Raw genomic sequence first — 18,290 nt, forward strand, 5'->3', positions numbered from 1 at the left:
TCCTTTTTCTCTGTAATAATAGATCCATAGCTTGTACTTGATCCCAACTAAGATATAATTAATCCTTATTGGAAGCAAAACCAGCCTATTGGGTTTATTTAATGTTTACATGATTTTCTAGTAGACTTAAGGTATGGAGATCCAAATTACAGAAAGATCTGTTATCCAGAAAACCCCAGGTCCTGAGCATTCTGGATAACCTATAATTCTCCTCACTGCATATATAATTGTCAGTGCACAGAGCATATGATGTGAGATTTGTAGTTTTAAAATAACAGGCCCAGGTCTTTTTAACCCCTAACTGTGCAATATGTTACTGATTGGGGGGCTGTTGATAAAACACCTAGAGGGAGTGTCAGCTCTTGGGAGGAGGAGAGTAAAGTCAGAGATCTAGACAGGTACACCATCAGGAGGGCACAGGGGGTACTCTTGTACCGGGCCCGGGCCTAAAAGGGGTTGTGCTGCACTTTTCGAAATAGCAGGGCCCCCCTAGACAGCGATTAAACTGTTCCTCACCTGCCGAAGTCCGGAAAAGCCAAAGTCCTGAAGCCGCCAAAAGACCCAACGCCACGAATGGAGCCGAAGTTTTAGTCCTGAAGCTGCAAAAAGACCCAAAGTCACGAAAGGAGTCGAAGTTGAAGTCCTGAAGTTGCAAAAAGACCCAAAGCTACGAAATTAGCCGAAGTTGAAGTCCTGAAGCCACAAAAGGAGATGGACCCACGAAAGGAGTCGAAATTGAAGTCCTGAAGCGGCAAAAAGAGCCAAAGTAGTGAAAGGAGTCGAAGTTGAAGTCCCGAATGACCTGAAGAAACAAGAGGAGTCGAAGTTGAAGTCCTGAAGTGGCGCAAAGACCCAAAGCTACGAAATGAGCCGAAGTTGAAGTCCTAAAGCCACAAAAGGAGCCGAACCCATGAAAGGAGTCAAAATTGAAGTCCTGAAGTGGCAAAAAGAGCCAAAGTCACGAAAGGAGTCAAAGTTGAAGTCCTGATGTGGCAAGAAGACCCAAAGCTACGAAATGAGTCAAAGTTAAAGTCCTGAAGCGGCAAAAAGACCCAAAGCTACGGATGGAGCCGAAGTTTAAGTCCTGAAGCGCAAAAAGAGCCAAAGCCACGAAAGGAGTCGAAGTTGAACTCATGAAGCCGCGAATGACCGGAAGACACAAAGGGAGTCGAAATTGAAGTCCTGAAGCAGCGAAAAGACCCAAAGCTACGGAAGGAGCCGAAGTTTAAGTCCTGAAGCGGCAAAAGGAGCCAAAGCCACGGAATGAGCCGAAGTTAAAGTCCTGAAGCGGCGGAAAGAGCTGAAGTCACAAAAGGAGTCGAAGTTGAAGTCCCAAAGCCGCGAATGACCCGAAGTCACGAAAGGAGTCGAAGATGGGCACAGCTAGCAGTGTCAGGAAAAGTGACAGCTGGGGGTTATGTCCATGTTTATTGTGCTAGTGAAGAGGCCTCACAAGCTGAATTGTATATCTAGGCAGAGTGGCATCATGGGCATTACAAGGGGTACTTCAGTCATGGCAAGAGGGGTGACCCAAGAGATACAAATGCACAATCCTGGGGTCATGAAGGTGGCATCATGGGGGCTGGGTGGGCTTAATGTGTGCATTTTAGGGCACATCGGGGCATGACAATATCTGTAAGGCATATTGTCTTTTTACTTTACAATGAAAAATGTATATGCATATGTATGACCATGCACTTGATCTGCCTGGCCATGTCCCATTATGCCCAAAACTTGCCCATTCCCCCATAAGCTGCACCCCTTCATAGGACCCCTCATAGCAGTATCACATGCATCAAATTGATGGAGGCCTTGTATACAATATATATATCATCAAAACTAGGTAGTATTTCCCCTTTAACCTAACTAGAACTCGACTGCCCTCTCCTGTTCTTCTGTCTCACTGCAGATAATGTGTGTGAGATGTAACGCAGTGAGTGCAATGAATTAGGCTTTTTTATTGCCTGTGTTCAGTGTAGTTTGGATGCCTTTAAAGTGGGTGAAAAGATCAAAACGATGAAAACATTTTCTAATTCTGCATGATAAACTCATATATTATAGTATGTGTACTGTGACCAACCCACTTTTCCTGTATCAATGAAAACCCCATTTAATGAAATGGGGGGGTCTGAGGGTGGCTAAGGGCAGGTCTTGACCAAGCCGGCACGTGCCTACTCTGCCTACTCCTAGTTCTGGCCCAGGGGATCCTGGCCCCTACGCCTGAAGCAGCAGCAGTTGCTGCCGCCCCCTCCTCCCCCTGTGCACTTACCTTTTTGCGCCTGAGGGGGTCCACGAGGGTGGCAGAGAGGGCCAGTACGCTAGCGCAGAGATCCTAACTGCGCTCTCTGTGCTAGAAGACCAGAATTTCAGGTTCGAAAACCGGAAATTTCAGCTATTAAATTACCAGGAGGGGCATTTATGCCGCCCCTGGTACATAGTGGGGCGCTGCCGCCTGAGGCTACAGCCTAAACTTGCCTCATTGGCGAAACGCCCCTGGAAGTAGCTAGAAATGTTGTACATCACATGTCCCCAACCTTTTTCCCCCATGAGCAACATTCAGATGTATAAAAAGTTGGGGAGCACCACAAGCATGAAAGATGTTCCTGGGTTGTGATTGGCCATTTAGTAGCCCCTGTGTAAACTGGCAGCCAAAAGGAGACTCTGTTTGGTAGTCTGTTTTTATACAACCAAAACTTGCCTCCAAGCCTGGAATTCAAAAAGAAGCTCCTGCTTTGAGGTCACTCGGAGCAACATCCAAGGGGTTGGAGAGCAACATGTTACTCACGAGCTACTGGTTGGGGATCACTGTTGTACATGATGTTTTGTGCTTCTGTACCAGCCCAAAGCAACCACAGCCCTTTAGCAGTAAAGATCTGTGTCTCCAAAGATGCCCCAGTAGCTCCTCATCTTCTTTTCTGCTGATTCACTGCACATGCTCTGTGCTGCTGTCACTTACTGAGCTTAGGGACCCACTCACAATATACAGTACACATAGAATAGAAATGTCACAATATAAGGCTGATTAGTAATTAATACAGATAATTACTACATGGCAGCACAGAAACCAGTGCAATTAGCATCAGAATTTAATAATCAGCAAACCTGTAGCATCAGCTTATATTACAGCCAGTGAAGCTCATTTTCTGCTGGATAATTAGTGACGACCCCTAAGCTTAGCTTCTCAACAGCCAATCAGAGCCCACTGAGCATGTGAGTGTCACAGACACTTTCCAAGATGGTGACCCCCTGTGACAAGTTTGAAGTCCTGGATCATTGCTGCTATTGACAAGCTGAAACTTAAGGCTGGTGTAATAAGTGCAGTTCATAAAATATGACATTTTTAGCCATATTCATTTTTAGGGTTAGGTTCTCCTTTAAAGCCCAGGTGTGTTTTGAAAGTACAAACTAGCCACGTTATGGATTTGGGCTACTTTTTGGGCCTTTGGCTGGTTTGTACGTTTTCTTGCCCTAATGTGCCAAACCTGCGTCTCCCAATGCATGTTGGGTAATGTAGTTTTTGTTTAACAATTTGCCCACTGCTAAGTTTAATGTAAGACTGCAATACCCAGAATGCAATGGGTCTGACTTGTGCAGAAGTCAGGATTTTGGGCTCTGTACCCCAGTCTTCCGTCACTCTTAAGCATTCTCGCATTTTCCAGTGACTTTCCTCAGTTTCAGACAATTTTGGGGCAAAACTCTGCTGGTCTCCAAAATGTCTAGAGATTGACCTGTTTTACCAATATTTATTGAAATTGTATCTAAATTAGGGTCTTATGGGGCCCCTATACCTCCTGGGCTCCCCTCTGTAGTTATCCCCTGGTGATGGGTGAAAAATATGTGAAACAGTGAAAATTTGAAAAAGGCGTACATTCACATATATTAATTTATTTTTTAGACTATGTATATGCAAATTAGGGGTGGGAAGGGGAAAAAGTTTTTTACTTCCTTGTTTTGTGACAAAGAGACAAGCAATTTCCCTCCCCACCCCTAATTTGCATATGCAAATTAGGATTTGGATTCGGCCGAATCCGAATCCAGCTGAAAAAGGCCGAATCCTGCCCGAATTCCGAACCAAATCCTGGATTCGGTGCATCCCTGGTTGCCAGCAAACCCGCCCACCACCACCACGAACATTCCACAGAACAGCTAGGGGGACACCGAGTGACTTTAGTGTGCGAGCGCAATAATGGTGCTACAAGAAGCAGAACACAAAAATGAGAAGTCGTCTCTGAAGTCTCATCTCGTGAGATTGTGACGTCACAACCGCACTTCCATAATGCGAAGTTATGTAGCTGCTCACGGTTTGGTGAGGGAGGGTTGGTCACCTTTAAATTAACATTTAGTATGATGTAGAGAGTGATATTCTGAGACACTTTGCAATTGGTTTTAATTTTTTATTATTTGTGGTTTTTGAGTTATTTAGCTTTTTATTCAGCAGCTCTCCAGTTTGCAATTTCAGCCATCTGGTTGCTAGGGTCCACATTACCTTAGTAACAATGCACTAATTTGAATAAGAGACTGGAATATGAATAGGAGAGGCCTGAATAGAAAGATGAGTAATAAAAAGTAACAATAACAATACATTTGTAGCCTAACAGAACATTTGGTTTTTAGATGAGGTCAGTGACCCCCTATTTGAAAGCTGGAAAGAGCCAGAAGGAAAAAGTAGGGCCTTTTTCAGCAGGATTAGGCTGAACCGAATCAGAATCCTAATTTGCATATGCAAATAAGGGGCTGGGAGGGAAATCGCGTGACTTTTTGTCACAAAACAAGGAAGTAAAAATTCCTAATTAGGATTCGGATTCAGTTCAGTATTCAGCCAAATCTTTCGCAAAGGATTCAGGGGTTCGGCCGAATCCAAAATAGTGGATTCGGTGCATCTCGAGAAAAAAGCAAATAATTAAAAAAACATGAAGGCAGATTGAAAAGTTGCTTAGAATTAGTCATTCTATAACATACTAAAAGTTAATTTAAAGGTGAACCACCCCTTTAAGCTGCCCATACTGGTAGAGTAAAGACCATAATAAAAAACACAATCGTAAAGTTAATTATTTTTATTTTGCATCAAAATAAGAATGTTTCCTTGAAAATCGAAAACCATGACGGGTTACCGGGTAGAACTTTTCCCCACCTCAAATGATATCTAGCGAATCCTCACCTTTCCTGAAGTTCTACCAAATTCTCCTCGTTTTAACCCTTTGCAGTCAGTAAAGAAAGGGTTTCATTACGAACCATTTTCTGCAACTTCATTAAAAAAAAAAAAAGGCAACACTGCTTGAGTCTGAAAAGCGGCTGGATGAGCAACACTACGCTCTAGTGTGGGAGGAGCCGACAGCTGATTGGGCGATACACGGCGTCGTTTAAAAAATAGCAGCAATTGGTGCAGGAATAAAATCAAAGGTGACGTAGGCACAGCCGTGGCGGCTCCCCTTTATTCGATGGAAAGTGGAGAATTAAAAATCCACGGAGCTCTTTAGTATAATCAGCAATAAAATAACAGAGGCAGGAGAAAGGCTGGACAAACTGACCAACAACTTGGCCGACAACTGGAACTGAAGAAATAAGTGAATTATAAAAAAATAAAAAAAATTACGATTCCGAAGCTGTTCAGTTTTTGAAATAAAACCGAGGAAGCTTTTCCGGCTGCACGAAAAAATACAGATCAGGAAAAAGGAAGTAGATTTGTCTCTCCCTCATCAGGGGGAAAGTTGTGACTCCAGAAACCTTCGGACGCACCGCGAGAACACGGATTAGTCTGATAGACGCTCGTAACGGGAGGGAGGTTCTCATAGCGCAAGGTTTCATGGAGTAAATGTTCAGTAAAAAGTTTCTCATGTGGAATTTTTTTTTTTTTTCTCTGAAGTTTCCGAAGGAAGAATCTTCACCGGATTCTCTTCTGCTGCCGGGTTCTGTATATGTCATGGACGGGAGGGACCACTGAGCCCTTCTCTTCGTCATCATCCGAGTCCTCGTTGGGTCTTTTCACGGATTTATTTAGTATCGCGTTGACTTCGACTGGTCCGTTCCCCTCTAAGTTCATCTCCACCTGGCCCCCGGTAATGATCCTCACTGCTTCATCCACTGCTGCAAAAACAGATACATGCACATTAAAGGAGAACTAAACCCTAAAAACGAATAGGGCTAAAAATGCCATATTTTATATAGTGAACTTATTGCACAAGGCTAAAGTTTCAGCTTGTCAATATCAGCAATGATCCAGGACTTCAAACTTGTCACAGGGGGTCACCATCTTGGAAAGTGTCTGTGACACTCACATGCTCAGTGGGCTCTGATTGGCTGTTGAGAAGCTAAGCTTAGGGCTCGTCACTAATTATCCAGCAGAAAATGAGCTTCCCTGGCTGTAATATAAGCTGATGCTACAGGTTTGCTGATTATTAAATTCTGATACTAATTGCACTGGTTTCTGTGCTGCCATGTAGTAATTATCTGTATTAATTACTAATCAGCCTTATATTGTGACAATTCTATTCTATGTGTACTGTATATTGTGAGTGGGTCCCTAAGCTCAGTAAGTGACAGCAGCACAGAGCATGTGCAGTGAATCAGCAGAATAGAAGATGGGGAGCTACTGGGGCATCATTGGAGACACAGATCTTTACTGCTAAAGGGCTGTGGTTGCCTTGGGCTGATACAGAAGCACAAAACATCATGTACAACATTTCTACCTACTTCTTTAGTTTAACTTTCCTCATCCTTGAAAGGGGTGGTCCACCTTTACGTTAACTTTCAGTATGTTATGTAAGAATGGCTAACTCCAAGCAACTTTTCAATTGGTTTTCATTATCTGTTTTATATATATATAGTTTTTGACTCTTTCCAGCTTTCAAATAGGGGGGGGGGGGTCACTGACCCCATCTAAAGATCACCCCCATTTAAAAATCAGCAATTAGAATATGAGATTTATCACAGCTCAATCCTGGAAACAGTTCTAATTAGACCATTCTCCAGCTAAAACCTGCTGAGTTCATGCAGAAATCAATGGCAGAGGTCCCTTCAACTATTCGAAGATGTTAATAGTAGTGATGAGCCAAATGTTTGCTTCGAAAACAATGCCCCATAGACACCAATGGGAGAAAAAAAATTTTTGGCGTCAAAAACATTTTTTTGCTTTTTTTTTTTCATAGGAAAACTTGATTCGAATTCGATTTGAGTTTTCATGGGACTATTCGATCGAATTTTAGATACATAAACAATACAACATTTGAATTCTGAATAAAATCAAATTTATTAGGGTTTAAAAAAAATCACATTACTCTGAAATTCAACCTTTGTTAAATAACCCCCTAAAAGTTAACTCAAACTTGAACAACCCCTTTAAAAGAGGCTCATTCAGTCCAGTCTGCAGTCACCCAGGTGTGGTTCAACTACAATTCCCATTGCAGCCCTACAACTCCAACTCCCGCCCAGCAGCAGTAAATTCCATTTTATAGTTTATAGGTTCTCCCGCAAAACACTTACTGTCTGGCAGCTTGCACCTCCGCAAGACTTCCAAGATCTCATCAACCTGCACAAACGGGCCCTGTGAGGAGAAAAAGAATGGAATTTATAAAGACATAGACGTCTTTTTTTTTTTTTATCACATTTTAATTAAGGTTGAGAGAAGATGGCTTATTCTGGGACACGTTCCATGGTGCTGCCATCAGGAACGGTTTTTAATCTAGGGCCCAGAACAATAGGGATGCACCGAATCCAGGATTCGGTTCGGGATTCGGCCATTTTCAGCAGGATTCGGCCGTTTCCTTCTGCCAGGTCGAACCGAATCCTAATTTGCATATGCAAATTAGGGGCGGGGGAAATCGCGTGACTTTTTGTCACAAAACAAGGAAGTAAAATATGTTTTACCCCTTCCCACCCCTAATTTGCATATGCAAATTAGGATTCGGTCGAATCTTTCCCGAAGGATTTGAGGGTTCGGCTGAATCCAAAATAGTGGATTTGGTACATCCTTACAGAACAAGCACAACATTTGGGGTTCCCTATAATATAATGATACCTAATCGTTTTCAGGGTCCCACTCAGGGGTATTGCCTTCAGGGAACTTAAAAGGGTGATTCATGGAAGTGTCATGTTTGCAAGAGAGTGGATTGTGTTTGGGTGGAATACAGGAAAGGGTTCAGTATAATGGCTTGACTGGGGTGTTTTAGGGGTGTATCCATGTTTCCACTGTTCTTTCTATTTTCACAAGTGACCAATGGGATAATAATTGGGGGGGGGGCAAACAGATTTTTTTTTAATTTAGTTTTGAAATCTGACATGGGGCTAGACATATTGTCAAGTTCCCAGAAGCCCCCAGTCATTTGACTTGCCATTACTATTCGTTAGGATCCGATCGTTGGGCCCTAGGGCCCACGATCGGATCAGCCCGATATTGTCCACCTCAAGGTGCGCATATCGGGGAGAGATCCGCTCGTTTGGCGACATCGCCAAACGAGCGGATCTCTCCGTGTATGGCCACCTTAAGAACAGCACTCAATATTAAAATCCAGGTGCCACTGCGACACATTAAGTTACATTGAGTAGGAGCAACAACGGCCTGCCAGAAAGCAGTTCCATCCTAAAGTGCTGGCTCTTTCTGAAAGCACATGACCAAGCAAAATGACCTGAGATGCACCTACACACCAATATTACAACTAAAAAATACACTTGCTGGTTCAGGAATGACATTTTATACTGTAGAGTGAATTATTTGCAGTGTAAACAGTGTCATAAAAATCATGACATAATCCCTTTAAGTGTCTCCCGCACAAAGTGGCAGCACACTGGACATTCACTAAGCCCAGTGGAGGAGGTGTTGGCTCAAACTGTTGAAGCATGAAAGTCAATGTCTGCTTGCAATGGCATCACTGCTGGTTATGGGAAGCAGCACTTCTGCTGCCCCTTAAGAAACAAGGGTAACAAAGGCATCATGCCAAACGGGAACAAAACAAAATACTAACCTGGAAACAAATTGGGGGAGGAAGCAGCTTCATTAAGACGACTGCAGCTGGAGGGACTGGGAATACACCACCAGGAACAGGATGGAGTCCAGGTGCTGAGAAATAGAAAAACATCATTTTTAGACGTTAGTAAACCTGGCTGTTCTGCACTCCAAATAGATCAGGTCTTATAACGAAGCAGTTGCCGTCGGTTTTCATGCACATTGAACAAAAAACTATTTTGAAATAGTTGAAATAGGATATTCCCCAATGCAAAAAATATAACCCTGCATCACAGACAGTTAACTGCATGGTCATTTCTGTGCAGCCCATAACAATGAAATGGGAATGGATTCCTTAAAGGAGAAGGAAAGCTACCGAAGCAGTTTATTGCCAATAGATTAGCCACAACAGTGCAAGCTATAACACTATATTTATTCTGCAGAATGCTTTACCATACCTGAGTAAACAGCTCTAGACACTGTCTCTGTTTGTTTCAGATAGCAGCTGCCATATTAGCTTGCTGTGACATCACTTCCTGCCTGAGTTTCTCTCTGCTCACTCATAGCTCAGAGCTCAGATTACAGCAGGGAGGGGAAGAGGGAGGGGAAGAAGGAGAAAGGAACAAACTGAGCATGCTCAAGCCCAAGCCCTGGAGGTTTAAGCTGAAAACAGGAAGTCTAATACAGAAGCCCATGAGTACACAATAGAAGGAAAGAATGAGGACTCAGATCAGCATTACTTTGAGGGTTTACTGGTACATATATATAGACCTTTCTGATAAAGCTTACTTAATTTTAGCCTTTCCTTCTCCTTTAAGCAACCAATGGTACTGGACCAAAGTACTGCGCTCCCACTCAGATCACATGGTGTGTATTGAGCTATGTCAGCCCACAGAAATGGATTAACAAGCAAAAATGCAACTAATCAATCACCAAATTAAAGTGTTCACAAGATTTTACTAATAAGTGGATGACTCTCAAGATGTTTATGACTATGTAACAGAAGAAATTACAACACAATGTGAATCAGACTGCTTTAAAAATGCTTACGGGCTAAATGTCGCGGCTGGAAGGGGATCATCTGACTTGTGTCAGGTTTGGGGTACTCTGGTTTTCGGTCAACATCGTCCTTCAGTGAAGGAGCTATAGATGGAGCTACCACCGGGTCTGGGATTAGGGATGCCAGTTTGGCTCTTGATACATCCTAGGAATAAGAATAAGATATTACTATCAATAAATTAAGGGTGAGGCAAAGGCACATTTTCCTGTGATAATTTCAAATATTGCAAGTCATCCACAGCAATGACCCATGTAAGTTCCTCATTATTTAAAGGGGGTGTTCACCTTTAAATGTACTTTTAGTATGATGTGATTTTGCTTTTCTTTTCTTTTTTTATGATTTGTGGTTTTTGAGTTATTTAGCTTCTTATTCAGCAGCTCTCCAGTTTGCAATTTCAGCACTCTGGTTGCTAGGGTCCAAATTACCCTAGCAACCACACATTGATTTGAATAAGAGACTGGAACATGAATAGGAAAGGAAATGAATAGAAATGTGAGTAATAAAAAGTCGCAATAACGATACATTTGTAGCCTTACAGGGCATTGTTTTTTTTAGATGGGGTCAATGGCCCCTGTTTAAAAGTTGGAAAAAGTGAGAAAGAGAATTTAAAAACTATAAAAAAAGAAAAAATGAAGGCCAATTGAAAAGTTGCTTAGAATGAGCTTATCTATAACAAACTAAAAGTTAACTTAAAGGTGAACCACCCCTTTAATCAAACACCCACTTTGCTAGTGCCCGAGAATGATGAAAAAGAAAAGCAAACATAAAGGGAGTGGAAGAAATAATTGTGTCTGTGGTACAGGTATGGGATCTGTTATCTGGAAACCGTTTTCCAGAAAGCTCAGAATTATGACTCCATAGACTCCATTTTAATCAGATAATTTTGATTTATTATTACACAGAAAAAGGAAATAATTTTCATAAAACAGTCGCTTGTAATTGATCCCAACTTAGATATAATTAATCCTTATTGGAAGCAAAACCAGCCTATTGGGTTCATTTAATGTTTAATTTTTTTTTAAGCAGACTTTAGGAATGGAGATCCAAATTACGGAAAGATCCATTATCCGGAATGCTCCAGGTCAAGCATTCTGGATAACAGGTCCAATACCTGTACTTGTGAAAAGCGATGAGAAAGACGTAGTGGAGACAGAGAAACAGAATGCAAATATATTTTTTGCAGGGATCGTTCCCATAATGGAGAAAATGTTGGATGGGTGTATACAGGTACAAACCCTGATTGCAACACACCTTGTATCCCAAAGCTTTCAGTTCACTTGTGGAGCAGGGGTACAAATCCATAAACTTGTATCTATCCACAAGCAGCGCTGTCTCCTTCCCTTCATACTCCTCCTTGAATGCCGTGTATCTCCTTTTCTCCACTTTCAGTATACTCGCTAAATCTCCAATATTACTTTCGAAGGCCAGGAAGCGTGCCCAAATCTCACTGTAAAAACATTAAAATCAAGAGAGATTCAGTTCAGGAATTGTGCCCGATAAATATATGATGGTGTCCCATTCTATAGTGAGGCTACAGGCCTACTTAGTGCTCCACTGTGTAAAAGCTCTTATGCTGCACTGGAAAAACAGATTATAAAATGAACCCTGCAGTCTGTGTTGAGTAAAAGGCTTAAGGCTGTGCAGGGGAAAGTCCATAACGTGTGAAAGGCATCTCTCATTGCAGACCTGGCTGTATCATAACAGGTATTACCAGGAAGACACAATAGGTGTCTTAAAGGAACAGTAACACCAAAAAATTAAAGTGTAATATATAATAAACTGTTGCTCTGCACTGGTACAACTGGTGTGTTTGTTTCAGATACTCTACTCTAGTTAATATAAACAAGCTGCTGTGTAGCCACGGAGGCAGCCATTCAAGCTGGAAAAAAGGCACGTGATATATAACAGATAAAACACTATTGTATTGGACAGGGCTTATCTGTTATGTGCTATGTAACGTGTGCATTTTCTTCACACAGCAGCTTGTTTACATAACCTATAGTAGTACTTATCTGTTATCTACTGTATATCCTGTGCTTGAATGGCTGCACCCCATGGCTACACAGCAACTTGTTTATATAAACTATAGTAGTACGTATCTGTTATCTACTGTGTATCCTGTGCTTGAATGGCTGCCCCTGTGGATACACAGCAGCTTGTTTATATAAACTATAGTAGTACTTATCTGTTATCTACTGTGTATCCTGTGCTTGAATGGCTGCCCCCATGGCTACACAGCAGCTTTTTTATATAAACTATAGTAGTACTTATCTGTCATCTACTGTGTATCCTGTGCTTGAATGGCTGACCCCATGGCTACACAGCAGCTTGTTTATATAAACTATACTGGTCTTTCTTGAGAAAAACACACAGCTTTTATCAGTGCAGAGCAACAGTTCATTATATTTTAATTACTTTAATACACTTTCAGTTTTTGGTGTTACTGTTCCTTTAAGGTCAATGCTCACTCATACATTGCACCATAGAGGTCTGGGAGTTGACATTTATACTAGCAAATCCCTGTTGTTGGAAGTTTCTATGTGCTGCATTTCTTTTTAGATTTTGTTGAACTTGGACTCACCCTGATTTTTCAGGAGGCAAACTCCCAGACGTTAAAACTCGTTCAAATAATACTCTTGTGTTATTGTCCTCTGCAAAAACAAACAAACAAAAATATATATAATATATATATATATAATATATAAAAAGATATTTAGGATTTGGTTTATATTATTCTACATATAAATCCACTGCTGCATTATTAAGTATGGGGCACTTGGAGATTTGTAGCTAGTAAATGTGACTTGCCGCATTCAAAACAATATCTAAACCATGAAGAGCATTAAAGGGGTGGTTCACTTTTAAAGTAACTTTTAGTATGTTATAGAACTCCAATTCTAAGCAACTTTTCATTATTTATTTTTTATCGTTTTATAGTTATTTGTCTTTTTCTTCTGATTCTTTGCAGCTTTCAAATGGGCCTCGAAGTCCCCTTCTAAAAAAACAAATGCTCTGTAAGGCTGCAAATGTATTGTTATTGCTATTTTTTAATGCTGATCCTTCTATTCAGACCCTCTCCTATTCATATTCCAGTTTCTTATTCAAATAAATGCATGGTCGCTAAGGTAATTTGGGCCCTAGTTACCAGATTGCTTAAAATGCGAATTGAAGAGCTGCTGAATAAAAAGATAAATAACTAAAAAAAACTTCAATAATAAAAAATGAAAACAAATTGCAAATTATCTCAGAATATCACTCTACATCATACTTAAAGTTATCTAAGACCACGGACATTTAGGTAAGTTATATCTACAACCATCTTAATACACTCGGGGGCAGATTAATCAAGGGTCGAATTGAAAATTAGATTTTTTGAGCATTTTTTATGGTCAAAACGGACAATTTTGACTGGGGAGTTATTCAAATTAGATTCGAGTTTTTCAAAAAAGGTCTGTGTTTAATGTGATCACAATAGAAAATGATTGCAAGAGAAGACACTCTTAATACTAATTTATTGCTTCAGTCGGTAGAGAGGTCTGATTCAATCGGTGCAATAGTAGATAACGAAAAAAGAAAAACGAAAAGAAAAACCCCTCTTCTGACTAGTAATTCATTGGTTCACTTCTAATTTTTAAAAAATCAAAATTCATCCACTTACTAAATATTTTAAATGAATTCTATAACTGTAGGATCTTAAAAATATAAATAGTGAGTAATTCAATTAGTTAAAATTAATACTAATTCATTTTAAATGCTTCTTCCGTGCTAATTCATTCGCTTCTTACAGAAGGCAGGCCAAATCAATTCAATTCTGCCATTAAATCACTCCTTTACAATTGATCCACTGCCCAAAGTGCATAAGTGTTATAAAATTATTAAATTAATTAAACTTAAAGGGCAAGTGCGTTAGTCCGACCAGGGACGTGATAAATAGTGAAGAATAAATTAGAAAATGGTAAGCATCTTGCTGAGATATAAACAAACACAGAATTCAGCGTTTACAATATGAAAAAACATAAAACCTTTTTCACTGAACTTACCATTAAGGTGAGACAAATAGTCTATATAGGCAAGAACATATTCAGGGATGTCACCATATTTCTTTAGCCCTAACTCGAAAATCTTGAAGGCCACGGATGTATCCTGCAAGAGAACATTTTTTTTTTTTTCAAGTAAAACTTTGGAAAGATCATCGGAAGATATTTGATTGTAAAGAAATCAGTGGATTGGCTCTGCTTTCATTTAAAAAAAAGGTTACATAAAGCTTATGTAATAAAAGGCACTAAATTTGCCCATGAGCAGTAACCCATAGCAACCAATCATAAAGAAGCATTTACTGGTCATCTGTTTAAAAGTAAAAATTCTTTTAGTTGCTATGGGTTATAGCTCCTTGGCAAATTTAGTGCCTTTTATTACATATCCCCCAAATTCTTGTATAGGTGTGGGATCCATTAACAGGAAACTCGTCATCCTGAAAGCTCTGAATGATGGAAAGGCCATCTCCTATAGACCCAATTACAATCAAATAAGTCTAATTTTTAAAAATGATTTCCCTTTTCTCTGAAATAATAACACAGTAGCTTGTACTTGAACGTTACTAAGCTGCATGACTCCATAATGGAGGCAAAACAATTCTATTGGGTTTATTAATGTTTAAATTCGTTTTGTAGGAGACATTTGGTGATGCAAATTACAGAAAAAACCCTTACTCAGAAAATCCCAGGTCCCTACCATTCTGGATAACAGGTCTCATACCTGTATTCAAGGGTGCCAAACATGATTCTCATTGGCTGTCCACAAATTCCTGTTTGCCATAAACCAAAAAAACAGCCCAAGATGCATAAAACTGTACAGGATGCATAGCACTTACATACAGCAGGTGAGCCTAGACCAGGACCGCCATCAGAAATCGCAGGGCCCCATACGACAAAATTTCCTGGGCCCCCTGGGCTGCGCCCACTGCAAGCCCCACCTACAGGTCCACCCTCCCCACCACACAGTAAAAAACAAAAAAAAATATTGGTGGCTAGGGTTCCCACATGTTAATAAAAAATAAAAAGATATTGGTGGTCAGGGCCCCCCATAAAAAAACATTTGTGGCCAGGGCCCCCCCCATTAAAAAATATTGGTGGCTAGGACCCCACATGAGAAAAAAAAATTTCCACAGCCCCCCCCCCCCCCCACACACACATTATAAGAAAATTGGTGGCCAGGGCCCCTTAAACGTCCATGCCTTCCCGAAGTCAGCAGCTCTCAGAAAGATGGGGGGCACGGCAAATCTAGTAATTGTGGCGTGGCCAGGGCCCCCCTTACCCTCGGGCCTCCTATAACTCTCCCCCGTCCGCCCCTGATGGCTGCCCTGGCCTAGACCCTGCCTCCTGGCTGATACATCAATTCCCATGACTGCAAGTATTGAACCGCTGATCTAACAGACCATTAAAGGGGTGGTTCACCTTTAAGTTAAGTATGTTATAGAATGGCCAATTCTAACCTACTTTTCAATTGGTCGTCGATATTTATTTTTTATAGTTTTTGAATTATTTGCCATATTCCAACTCTTTCCAGTTTTCAAATGGGGTCACTGACCCCATCTATTTATAGTTATTGCTACTTTTATCACTCATCTTTCTACTCAGCCCCTTTCCTATTCATATTCCAGTCTTATTCAAATCAATGCATGGTTGCTAGGGTAATTTGGACCCTAGCAACCAGACCAGCGAAACTGCAAACTGGAGAGCTGATGAAAAAAAAGCAAATTGTCTCAGAATATCACTCTCTACATCATACTAAAAGTTAATTTTAAGGTGAACCACCCCTTTAAATAATATATATTTATTCTCACCTTGCTACAGTAATACTCCATTAAGGCGGCAGTGACGTAAACGTGATGTCGGGTCCTAGGGTCTTCCCTGGCTTTTTTGAAAATCAGTCTCCCAGATTTGATGCCCTCTGCTCTCCTGGCAAATTTCATGTACTGGATATAAACCTGAACGACAAAATAAACAACTGTAAAAATCTCTAAAAACAACTACCTATTGTGTTGCAAACACTGCTGCAGTAACATCAAACAGGATTTGAAAAAAAAAAAAAAATCTTACCAAGGTGGGATCAATATCTTCTATGGAGAGTAACCTGTTGTATATACTGTGTGTTTTTTCATACTTCATTCGGCTCTGTAGACAAAAGAGAACGTTTGAGTATAAGACTAAAGCTAGCTAATCGATCAGTCTTCACTTAGGGGCTGATTTACTAAAACAAGAATGGATCTAGTTTTTTTTTACAAAAACTAAGTCAACCTAACTCCCTTCCACGAATTGAACTGATTTAAAAATCATTTTTCTCAAAAAAATTTGAGTGACAAATAGGGATGCACCGAATCCAGGATTCGGTTCGGGATTTTCAGCAGGATTTAGCGAATCCTTTAGCCTAGCCTAACAAATCTGAATCTTTATTTGCATATGTAAATAAGGGACAGGTAGGGAAATCGTGTGATTTTTTTCATGACAAAAGAAGCACTTTTCCCACTTTTTCCTTTCCTGCCCCTAATTGGCATATGCAATAAGGATCCGAATTCGGTATTCGGCCGATTCCCAAATAGTGGATTCGGTGCAATCCATTATTTTGGATTCGGCTGAACCCGAATCCTTCGTGAAAGATTCAGCCGAATACTGAAAGATTCAGCCGAATACTGAACCGAATCATAATTTGCATATGCAAATTAGGGGTGGGAAGGGGAAAACATTTTTTACTTCCTTGTTTTGTGACAAAAAGTCATGTGATTTCCCTCCTCGTCCCCAATTAGCATATGCAAATTAGGATTCGGTTCGGCCGAGCAGAAGGATTCTACCCCCTCACTATTCCTTTCTACCGCCTCATAGCTTTCACCCCCTTTTCCCCGTATGTCCCCTCACTATTACATAAAGGCACAGCAGACGAAAGATAGAAAAAGCCTCCAATGGAAGTAGCCAGACTCCTATAACTAAACTATATGATGTACTGTATGAACATATTCAATGGTTATAGACATGTAATTCTTTCGATGTTAACTTATTCTTGAACTTTTGCTGTCAAAGAAAAATAAAAACATTTCATAATAAAAAAAAAAAAATAGAATATCTCATATTACACTAGAATATGGACACTAACCTCTTCGTAGTCTGCGTAGGCAAAATACAGCAACATGTTTTTCTTTAGAAGTGTACTGATCGCTCGCTCATAGATATTGGCAGCTTCGTCGCTGAAAAGTTTAGCGTTGTTCATGTCCTGTGATAGGAAGGAATGTGAAAACTGAAATCTGGAGCCATCAGGAAATTCTGGATAATAGGTCCCATACCTGTATCAGTTTTTACAGGTATGCAACTTGATAGACGTGTCTTTTTTCAGCCTAACATACTATGTAACTAATTCAGTTGTTTAATACAATGTTTAATAAGACGATAGCCAATCACGTACCCCTTTTTCAGCAAGCAGCTTGCTAGATTGTTCAAGGTATTGTGCAGCTTCATACCAGATGTCCGGATGATGTCCCAGCACCAACAAACACTGCTCATAAGCAAACATAACTGCAAAACACACACACAGCTCATGTAAAATGATGCTATAAACTGGCAGGTGGGCAGAACAGCTCTACAAAGCAGTCTCTGCAGTTAAAGGGATACTGTCATGGGAAAAAAACATTTTTTTCAAAATGAATCAGTTAATAGTGCTGCTCCAGCAGAATTCTGCACTAAAATCCATTTCTCAAAAGAGCAAACAGATTTTTTTTATATTCAATTTTGAAATCTGACATGGGGCTAGACATATTGTCAATTTCTGAGCTGCCCCAAGTCACGTGACTTGTACTATGATAAACTTCAATCACTCTTTACTGCTGTACTGCAAGTTGGAGTGATATCACCTCCCTCCCTCCCCCCCCCCCAGCAGCCAAACAAAAGAACAATGGGAAGGTAACCAGATAACAGATCCCTAACACAAGATAACAGCTGCCTGGTAGATCTAAGAACAACACTCAATAGTAAAAACCCATGTCCCACTGAGACACATTCAGTTACATTGAGAAGGAAAAATAGCAGCCTGCCAGAAAGCATTTCTCTCCTAAAGTGCAGGCACAAGTCACATGACCTGGGACAGCTGGGAAATTGACAAAATGTCTAGCCCCATGTCAGATTTCAAAATTGAATATTAAAAAAAAAAAATTGCAGTGAATTTCAGTGCAAAATTCTGCTGGAGTAGCACTATTAACTGATGCGTTTTGAAAAAAAAAAATTTTCTGATGACAGGATCCCTTTAAGT

At 40.5% G+C, this 18,290-nt stretch overlaps 1 protein-coding gene across 1 annotated transcript in view; it reads right to left on the reverse strand.

Annotated features, from left to right (window-relative positions):
- Positions 1–5,869: 5,869 nt before the first annotated feature.
- XB5939409.L (provisional ortholog of cleavage stimulation factor subunit 3 L homeolog) overlaps positions 5,870–18,290 on the reverse strand; it is a 51,950-nt gene continuing 39,529 nt past the window's right edge. Inside the window, 11 exon segments of the mRNA NM_001171970.1 lie at positions 5,870–6,084; positions 7,480–7,540; positions 8,958–9,052; positions 9,989–10,142; positions 11,250–11,445; positions 12,580–12,649; positions 14,039–14,141; positions 15,841–15,984; positions 16,097–16,171; positions 17,145–17,261; positions 17,451–17,560. Coding sequence (NP_001165441.1) covers positions 5,882–6,084; positions 7,480–7,540; positions 8,958–9,052; positions 9,989–10,142; positions 11,250–11,445; positions 12,580–12,649; positions 14,039–14,141; positions 15,841–15,984; positions 16,097–16,171; positions 17,145–17,261; positions 17,451–17,560 — 1,328 coding nt within the window. The 3' untranslated portion in view covers positions 5,870–5,881.

The sequence above is a fragment of the Xenopus laevis genome, chromosome 4L (assembly GCF_017654675.1).
Source record: "Xenopus laevis strain J_2021 chromosome 4L, Xenopus_laevis_v10.1, whole genome shotgun sequence".
In the NCBI taxonomy this organism is placed as follows: domain Eukaryota; kingdom Metazoa; phylum Chordata; class Amphibia; order Anura; family Pipidae; genus Xenopus; species Xenopus laevis.